At 36.1% G+C, this 10,588-nt stretch overlaps 1 protein-coding gene across 1 annotated transcript in view; it reads left to right on the forward strand.

Annotated features, from left to right (window-relative positions):
• The window catches only part of zfr2 (zinc finger RNA binding protein 2), a 29,878-nt gene that overhangs the window by 6,772 nt on the left and 12,518 nt on the right, over nt 1-10,588 (forward strand). Inside the window, exons 5-10 of the mRNA XM_079592714.1 lie at nt 900-1,201; nt 3,185-3,367; nt 4,580-4,793; nt 7,554-7,699; nt 8,059-8,178; nt 9,867-10,012. Of these exons, the coding sequence (XP_079448840.1) occupies nt 900-1,201; nt 3,185-3,367; nt 4,580-4,793; nt 7,554-7,699; nt 8,059-8,178; nt 9,867-10,012 (1,111 nt within the window). The remainder of the gene's footprint in view (nt 1-899; nt 1,202-3,184; nt 3,368-4,579; nt 4,794-7,553; nt 7,700-8,058; nt 8,179-9,866; nt 10,013-10,588) is intronic.

The following is a 10,588-nucleotide window of genomic DNA, read 5'->3' on the forward strand; positions in this document are numbered from 1 at the left end:
AGAAAGATTTTGAACAACTCGCTGTGTTTCCGTCCGACGGCATTTTGTCAGTCAAAAGTAGTCGATCTCCGAATGCAACGTAATGAACTGACTCCATATGAGGAACTGTCATGAACTTGTAATTCCAATGAAAAGCATGATAACTTAGACACTCAGCTCATGGCAATATCTCATGGAAACAAGCTTTAGGCGCTTTCCATCTTTACTCTCCTCATGTTACGTTGCATTCGGAGATCGACTACTTGTGACTGACAATATTCCAGCCACCGGAAACACTAACTGATCAAGTGAGTCGTACAAAACCTTTATTTTTTTTTAGTAAACTTTGTGTACACAATGTAGTCAATGCTGAGTTCATGTGTAGAGCCGCCGGTGACACTTCAAGCACAGTTTCATGTTGTTTCGAGCCTCCAGTCTTTTAAAAATAGTGATTTTGATGCTATCATAGTAGTGCCCCGTGCACTCCCATTCAAAAGGCATTTTGACCGAAAACGAAAATACGGTCAAACTTAAAAGTGGCGTTTCCATTCTAATTCTGCTTTTACACGAATGTTTGACTCGGGTAGATTAACGAAAATAGCCTAGGTTCGATTTTGGCGAGAGTTACCCTTTAATAATGCTTTATATATTAGTTACGCTAGTTGTTTTTCTATGGTATTTTTAAACCACAGGCAAACGTTCCTTGTGTAAGTGTTTTTCAGCCTGTTAAATTTTTTGTTCATGATATTCAGCTCCAATTAAATGTTTTGCAATAAGACTAAATGTGAATGATATCTAAGTTTTTTTTTTTTTTTACCTTATTGGATTCGAAATTATGAATCGTTAAGATACAAACGATACCCAACCCTATTCATATGCCCAGCGCTCGCCTAACGGTGTCTCTTTCTCTGTCGCTGCAGCCGGGCTCAGTTACTCCAGCTACGAGTCTAGCGGTTACACGTCCGCGCCGTCGTACTTCCAGCCGACCCAGTGTCCTCCTCAGGCTCCTCTTCAACAGCCTCCGCCTCCACCACCACAACAGCAGACACAACAGCCTCCCAAACAGCTGGCCAACTCGTCCTGGAGCACCAGCAGCCCCGCCGTCAGCGCGTACAAGAAGCCCGTGTTCCACCAGAACAAGATCCAGAAGCCCAAAGGCCCGCCGAAGCAGCCTCAGCTGCACTACTGCGACATCTGCAAGATCAGCTGCGCCGGCCCACAGGTCAGCGCTCGCCACCAAACTACAGTATCAAATGGGATTATTAGGGTTCTGTGAAATCAGTTTTTTTCTTTGCAATTTCAGTTTTATTATTCCCAAATAATTTTTTTCTGTTCTCATTTTATTTGAAATGGTTTATTTAAATTTTCAAAAAGCGTGTCCAATTAAAGGGATACTTCAGGATTAAGCTTTGTATAAGTAGAAAACCTGTAGTATTTTCAAATGAACTTCTTCCCTCCCTCATGTCCCCCTGAGACAAGAGATTTGTGTATTTTTTGTTTGGAAAAAATCCTCCGATGATGCAGAAATCGTCATTTATCGTCATCGGAGGATATTTTGGCCAGAGGCTAAAAACTACAGCCAGTAGGAGGCGCTAGATCCGCATGTCTTCAGCCCGCCCATAGAGGTGGGATCTCACTCACCGAATGTACAAATAGTGTCAGCCATCTTTTATTTGGAAGCTTAGCTAACGGGTTCTTAATCTGTGGAGAAAGCTGAGTAGTAGCGGTTACCATGCTCTTTTTCCCGGACATGTCCGGCCGTCGAGATCGTCCAAAATGTCCGGGATTCGGCTTTTGCTTTCTGCAGTCGCCATTCATAGTTTACACGCACACCTTTAGTTTCAATCTAACTGAATTTATTCCGATTGGTGAATCTGAATGTAGTTTTTACATGAACGCTAAACAAGTGATCGGTTGATGTGCGTTTTAACATTGCTGAGAAAATTCCCGCTCCTCTGTGAGCGATACGAGACCGGTGCGTCTCACAGGTGCCGCTCATCAGTAATCCCGCCACCGGCCTCGTGTCGTTCTCCCGCGGCCGTCAGGCTCGTCCTGCTCGCCGCAGTGAACATGAGGAATGGCGACTGTAGAACGCAAAACCAAATTCTGGACATTTTGGGCGGTCACGAATTCTTGGGCAGACTCACTAGTAGCCTAGCCTTGTTGTTTAACTGCGCTCTTACCGGTAGGCGTGGCTTGGGAGTGGCCTCGTAGGGCAGTGAAGCAAGTGCATTCTGGGAGTTGTTGTCTTTCATCCCCATAAGCCAAAAATAAATTTTCTGGCTTTTCTCAGTCTAGAAGGCTCCAAATTCAAAAATAATTGCACATTTCTACTACATGAATGACACATTTTAAATACACACATTTAAATACATCTTTTCACAGGTGAAGTATCCCTTTAATTGCAATCGTGAAACCATTTAAAAACAAAACATACATTTTAAGGGCCCAATGAAATCCGTTATATTTTTTCCCAAATTCTTTAATATTTTTATGGATTTTATTTTAAGGGATTCATTTTCAAAAGGCATGTCTAATTAATTGCAATTGTGAAACTTATACCATTAAAAATATATATATATTTTTAGGGCACAATGAAATCCATTTTGTTTTTCCCAACTTTTTTTTATTTTTTATTTTTACATATTTCTGAGTTCTATTTTAATTGAAAATTCAAAAGGTATGTCCAATTAATTGCAATTGTGAAACTTATACCATTTTAGGGCCAAAACACAGAAGAACAATTGTGTAATATACCTTCAAAAATAAATCATTGTAATATTTTTTTATATTTTTAACAATTAAATTATCCGTTTTAGTACTTTGAAAATACATGCTAGTACCATACAATAGTAATTTATATCTGTTGTAATGTATTTCTGTCACTATTTTGAGTTCAATCAAACTTTTATTTTGGCGGGTTGCCGTGAAGAGCTTGAGTTTCTCTGTGGATCTGACGATAGTTTTTCTCAAATGAAACCGTGAAATGACTCTATAAAACAATATTTTTAAAAAGCAGATTTGCTTTTAATATTCACAGACACTAGTCCATTAAATCACCATTTGATTCATTGTTCAACCCTAAATTCCTTGACATTTCGTGTTATATATTTTAGTGACTAGATTCCATGATGGCGTCTGTTTTCTGCATCACTGAAGCCTAACGTGTTTCTTCATTGACTCTGGTTCCTGTGCTCTCCTGCAGACGTATCGAGAACATCTGGAAGGACAGAAGCACAAGAAGAAAGAGGCGTCTCAGAGTAGCGTCAGTCAGGTGATCAACGGGCCTCGCGGCGTGCAGACGCAGCTGCGCTGTGAGTTGTGTGACGTCTCCTGCACCGGCGCCGATGCTTACGCCGCACACATTCGGGGATCCAAGCACCAGAAGGTGAGTCCAATATTAGCATAATATGAAAAAATTGTCTTTGAGAAATCTTTTTTTATTTTATTAAACAGTTTATTAAAGCTTTAGACAACATACACTACGTCAAAAGTTTTGGATTGATACGTTTTTTAAAATGTTTTTAAAAGAAGTCTCTTCTGCGGTATTATTGTTAAATATTATGACAATTTAAAATAACTGTTTTCGATTTGAATATATTTTAAAATGTAATTTATTCCAGTGATCAAAGCTGAATTTTCAGCATCATTACTCCAGTCTTCAGTGTCACATGATCCTTCAGAAATCAGTATAATATGTGGATTTGATGCTCAAAAAACATTAATTATTATTATTAATGTTGAAAACAGTTGTGAAAAAAAATAAAATAATCAGGATTGTTTGATGAATAGAAAGAAAAGAACAGCATTTATTTGAAATATAATCTTTTGTAACATTATAAATGTATTTTCTGTAACTTTTGATCAATTGAATTCATCCTTGATAAATGAAAGTATTGATTTATTTTATTTATTTCCCCCCAAAAATAAACTTACTGACCAAAACTTTTGACTGGTAGTATATGTATAAAAAAAACCAAGCTTGCATACAGTTAGTAAAATGATAAAAGTCCGATATCTTGTTATGCAAGTCAATCTTTATAACAGTATAGAAGACTACTTGCATAAAATGCATATAAATATCAGTTGTCACTCTACTATATCTCTCAATAATATGTCTTAGTAAGATAAGATTTAAATCTTAGTTTTATGATTAAAGATCTGTAGTTTTAAAACATATAATGCAATGATGATTGAGATCATAGATGTTGGTAAAATCTAATGTATGGATAAGCAATTAAACCTAACTTGCTTCAGTCCAGAACGTGTTCATCTTGAAATATTACTAACAATATAAAAGATATTCATATGTACAGTATACTTTATAAAAATCAATAAAGATTTCACAGTATAAACACACATGAATGTGGACATTTTTACAATTCTATTCAAAAAGACCTTTTTAGTTAATAAAACAAAAATATGAGCTAATAATCACATTAAAAAAGGCATGTAGTACAACGCAAATGTTGTGATCATGTTGATAACTTTTTTGCGTATTAAATATGAGATTTTGCGTATTAAATATGATGCTTTTGAACACGCTTTGTTGGCGTACTTGACTAATCTGAAAAGCATCTGCTGCCAAACCTTTCCTCAGGTCGTGAAGCTGCACACTAAACTAGGCAAACCCATCCCTTCCACGGAGCCGGTTCTCGTGAGCTCCGCCTCTGTTGCCATGACGATGACTGCTAGTAAAACGGCGACGGCGACGACAGCCGCTCCCACCCCTGCGTCAGTGGCGCAGAAGATGCTAGCGGCGGCTCCTTCCAAACCTGTGAAAAAACCCACCGCTGCTAAAGTTGCCATTATCGGTGAGTGGAATCTGAGCAGGACGAATTTCTGTCAATCGTTCGAGAAACTATGTGTGTTCAAAATAATACATTTTACGGTTAATTTACACAGGAATTTATTCACAATTGCAGGAATTATTTTAAGAATTATTTAAAGAAATGTATTCGCAATTGCGAGAATTGTTTTACAAATTATTTACAAATAAATGTATTTGCAATTGAAATAATTATTTTAAGAATTATTTATGCAGAAATTTAGCAATTGCAAGAATGAGCCTTTTTTACAAATTATTTACACATAAATTTATTCGCAATTGAGCAAATTATTTTAAAAATGATTTTCGCAGAAATGTATTCACAATTTCAGGAATTATTTAAGTAATAATTTAAGCAGAAATTTTGCGGTTGCAAGAATTAGCTTATTTTACAAATAATTTACACAGAAATGTATTTGCATGAATTATTTAAAGAAATGTATTCGCAATTGCGAGAATTATTTTACAAATTATTTATGCAGAAATTTAGCATTTGCAAGAATTAGCATTTTTTACAAATTTTTACACATGAATTTATTCGCAATTGCGAAAATTATTTTAAGAATTATTTACGCAGAAATTCTTTTGCTATTACAAGAATTATTTTAAGAATTATTTACGCAGAAATTCTTTTGCTATTACAAGAATTATTTTAAGAATTATTTACGCAGAAATTCTTTTGCTATTACAAGAATTATTTTAAGAATGATTTTCGCAGAAATTCTTTTGCTATTACAAGAATTATTTTAAGAATGATTTTCGCAGAAATTCTTTTGCAAGAATTATTTAAAGAATGATTTACACAGAAATGTATTCACAACTGCAAGAATTATTTTGTGAATCATTTACCAGGTATTTAATTTTTTTTCTTCCATATTTAGTGTGTAGCAATGATGCTCTTCTGTTTTTCACTTTGCCTTAATTTCACAATCAGCATTCACACTGATCACAGATACGGATGATATTTCCTCTTAAATGCATCCTCTGCAAAACCCGCATGATGAGGAAATAGATGCTTTGCAGAAGAAGCATCTATATATACACATTTGGTCGTCATGTTGCCATAATACATCTTTCAAATTGAGACATGAAATCAACACATAATGCTTTCTGCTTCTGCTTTATAGAGTTGTGATATTTATTCCACATAATAATCTTGTGTGAGGTAATAGATTCAGATAGTAATCATAATACAGTCACAAACTGAATTTAAGATATATGTATTTTAATTGCATATTAAATTTCCACATTTAAGCAATGTTCATTCGTACTTTTAACTAAATAAATAATTATAAATTTCATTTTAAAGGGTTAATTCTCACGACACTGTTTTCAACTAAAAACTTTTTATGCATTTTGGCCATTCATTTACAGGACAACGGTGTTCAAAGTGCAAGTACTGTTATTGTCTCTTGTCTAAACTACAAAAGCTCAAACGGCGACGTCATACGAATTACATGTCCAGTCTATAATCTTTTCAAAGTGACATCGCCACCTACTGGCCTGACAGCAGAATACAGCTTTTTTTTATAGTTTTCGTGGAAACGCAAAGGAAACGCAAAGGAAAAACGTTTCTGGTTTTAGTACATCGTTGCCATGTAAACGTACCCTAATTCAATGTTTTACGTGTTGTTTCTTTGTAATTAATTGTGAAATTTACTAGCAATTTCTGAGTGAAATTTGGTGCAGAATTTTTTTTTTCACTGCATGAACATTCACGTTGCAGAAACATAGGGATGTGCACGAATATTCGATCTGTAATTATTATTCGAAAAATAAAATACTATTCGAATTTTATCGAATTTATGAAGTCGTAAATGCAGTGAATCCCTGATAAATCCCAAGCACTAACTCGCAGTTATAATTAAATCCTCTGGGTGGCGCTGTGGCGTGTGTTTAACAAGTTGTTTGTATTTGATCACATAATGTCGTCGTCTGCCTCGCAGAGTTTGGAATTACTTAAGAAAATTATGTTACTAAATGCAAAATGGAATTACTTTTGATCAAATGAATGAATTAATCTGGAGTTATAATATCATTAACACGCATGAGAAATCACAGCAGTGACTGAGGAAAGACAGCTGTCCATCACGACTGCAGGTCAGCGCCGCAAGTGATCCGAGATGATAACTTATCTAATAGCAAACTGATTTTGAGACATATACTTCTCTTAAGTTTTGTTGAGGGAGAGGTTTAAGAACAGAAAACGCAAAGTGCTGTTAGAAACTTCGAACACCGTTATCTGTGTGTCTCTGAAACGTCTCTCAGCGCAGCGCGTTCTCACTCGAGCATGTGGATATTATTGTTTTTCTCTACATAAACGTGAAACAATATAAACACGATAAGCATATGCGTACTCGAGTGTATGTGTTCGTTCTGTACGATATCTGGCCAGTCTGCTACTCTGCTTTATTATGTTTGTTTTTTTCTTGAGTTAAATCCTTTTGTCCTTTATATTTTTTGTTTACACATAGGCCAACTGTTTAATGTTTTCAACTAAAAGAAAACTTTAACATATATTGTAAGCTTGTTGTGTATATTGCCTAATCATACGCTTGTTAAGAAATAGTGACAAAAAACGTTAAAAAAAATTTACTTAAAAAATAACTTATTTTTCGTTAAACATCATTTAAATAAACGAATATTCGATTTTTATGAGCCTGAATATTCGAATGCAATATTTTTTAAAAATGCCCATCCCTAAAATGAAGTAGAAATAAATCCCCCAAAATCCATTTGTCTTCAGGCAGTCGAGCCTCCACAGCCGCGCCGGTGAAGATGGAGGAGGTGAAGCCCGTGGTGAAGACGGACCCTTCGAGTGAGGAAGAGGACGGTGACGGAGCGGGAGCTCAAGGAGACATTCAGCCTGTGGGACACGATTATGTAGAAGAGGTGAGACCGTTCAGACAAACTCTCAAATATCTCACCGCTTACATGTAGTTTAAGGGCGTGAAAGTTCACACATGGCAGGTTTGGTTCAATTGACCGTTTCGCAAAGACTCCCCCCCACCCCCCCACCTTTATTTGCTCTTGTGGACTTACAATGGTGGCCGTGTGTGTGTGTGTGTGTGTGTGTGTGTGTGTCCGTTAAGTCCATGAGATCGTAGCTTGTCCCATTTGTCGCTTTAGGTTTCAGAAGGGCGCTCACGACTTCTACTCAAAGTAAATGTGTGTGATGCTTAAGGCTGACTGGATATTTGTGCATCTGTTAAGGGCTTTAAGTCTTTAAATCATGCGTTTTCCCTCCTCAGGTTCGAAATGACGACGGAAAGGTGATTCGCTTCCACTGTAAACTGTGTGAATGCAGTTTCAACGACCCCAACGCTAAAGACATGCACCTGAAAGGACGCAGGCACCGGCTGCAGTACAAGGTAACACACCATCACCCCCAGTGGTGTAGTCTAGTTTTTTGTAGTGAGTATACTGTGCATTTTACATTTTAAATACATTTTACTGTGCAATTTCTTTCATAATTTCTTTGAGTTTATACCGAACTTTTATTTTGACAGGTTGTCGTAAAGACATTACAGTTTCTGTGTGTGTATGATACGAATGAATGGCGATAGTTTTATCAAATGAAATGGTGAAATTCTCATGAAGTGACTCTCATAGCAGCTCTGTGATGAAGTTCATGTGTCATGTGTAGCCTACATCATCATGTCCTCATAGCTACAGTGAAGCGCTGACACAAGCACGCGCTTGCTTCAGTGTGTGTGTGTAGAGCACACATTGAGCGCTCATTCCCAGAGACGCGTTGAACAACTGCAGTCTCTTTGAGTTTTTAATATTCACGCGATTTGATCTGTGTCCATTGCAAACACAGACGCGGTGAATTTATGAATGAAAGTGTGAAAGTTCTGTCACAAAACGAAGTTGTTACGTTTCCTCACGCTTTTTTTAGTGGGTATACGGAAATACTTGGCATTTCCTAGTGGGTATACGGCGTATACCTGCGTATCACGTAGACTACACCACTGATCACCCCCAAAAAACATGAAGGCGAGACACTACAGGAGAATAGGGTACGTTTTTTAACTAGCAGATATCACCATGAAACTTTCCCAGTTGATTACCTACATTAAGAGGAGAAAAAAATGTATTACAAGTTTTCTGTAATTTAATGTTTAAATATGCAAATTAGGCAATATCGAAGTAAATATGCACAAATTTGCATATATTTTAAAAAACGAAATCTGAGTATTGGATGAAGCCAGGTTCAAAATATTTTTTTCATTGTGTTCACATATTAGATTAAAATCAAATTATGCATATCTACTTTTGTTATCCTGTAAATCAGAATATACTGTCAATAGCCTTAAATAAATTATTTTCGCCTTGTTTTTTTGAATAAAATGTTATATAAATCAGGCTAGGAATAATATATTTACAAATCCCTCTGTAAATGTCTTCATAATATAACTAGGTATAAGACTGGAAGGTTTGGTGTATATCGGTGCAACTCAAGTGGAGATTTCGGACTTGGAGAATGAGAGAAGTCATTTTGAGAAAACGGGCTTTAAAGATTTATCATCAGCCAATGAGATTGCGCATTCAGCCGTTTTACTTTCACGATTGGTTGCTGATAAAAAGGAAATGACCATATTTGGATCCGACAGCATTGTACAGGAGAGAGAGAGCTTTCTAACGGTGTGTGTGATGACGGTGCAGACAGAGATCGCGGATCATGATGATTTATAACGCCAACTTTTGTTGAATTTATGAGAAATCTACAGACGCAAACAGACAAAGTTAGTAAAATAAAGACCTAAATGTGTATTTCTGACTTTTTTTCACCACAAGTCTGAAAGAAGACATGTTATTGAAAACAAATATCCCAAAATCTTTAAAAAAAAAACATGTTTTTGCCTACCGTGTCTCGCCTTAAATGCTACAATAACTATATGCCAGTCACTGAATAATCCAGCAGTTTGAATATTTGACTTGTTTTAAGTTCATGATCTCACAACAAATGAGTAATAAGTCTGATATCAGTGCAAAAACAGCTTCATACATCAGGGTTGCAGTTATTGACCAGTTTCTTCCCCGTATTATCTATTAGAAAAAAGTGAACCCAGACCTCCCTGTGGAGATCAAGCCCAGCAACCGAGCGCGGAAGCTTCTGGAAGTCAAGCTGCGCAAACAGAAGCAGAAGTCTGTGCTGAAGAGACAGCAAGAGGACGAGCAGCGCTGGCACATGGAGATGAGGTCATCCCCGCTTTCCCGCCATTTCTGGCCGCTTATTGCACTTTTCAGAAGGCCTTTTCACTGCACGTCTGAATATTCAGCATGAGAAAAATAACAACATGCATTTCAATCACATCAATCAGAGTCCAAAACATACTGGTGTTTATTTCATCTGTTTTTAATCTGAGCATTTTTTTATATGTTATTTTAATAACGGGACATGTGTTATTATGAGTCTGTGAAAAGGGTCCGTCATTTTGGTGCAAAAACGCAAAAAAGTTGTGAAAACATCAAATATTATTATGCATCAAGAATAATTCATCATTTTTATATTCGGGGAAATAAAAAAAAGAGCCTGTATATATTTTCATATAATGAAAAAAAAAATGCACTCTTTTAATCATTTTAGTGTAAAAAAAAAAAAAAAAGTGTGCATATTTTATATGGTATATTTATAGAATAATAAAAAAAATCATATTGAAACTTTAATTTTGTTTGAAATAATATTTTCACAACTTTGTATGAAATGGGGATCAAACATGATTTAAGTGACCTGAGTAATTAATCTATATGATTTAAATACATATTGAATAACAA

Source organism: Phoxinus phoxinus (genome assembly GCF_949152265.1).
Source record: "Phoxinus phoxinus genome assembly, chromosome: 20".
Classification (NCBI taxonomy): Eukaryota; Metazoa; Chordata; class Actinopteri; order Cypriniformes; family Leuciscidae; genus Phoxinus; species Phoxinus phoxinus.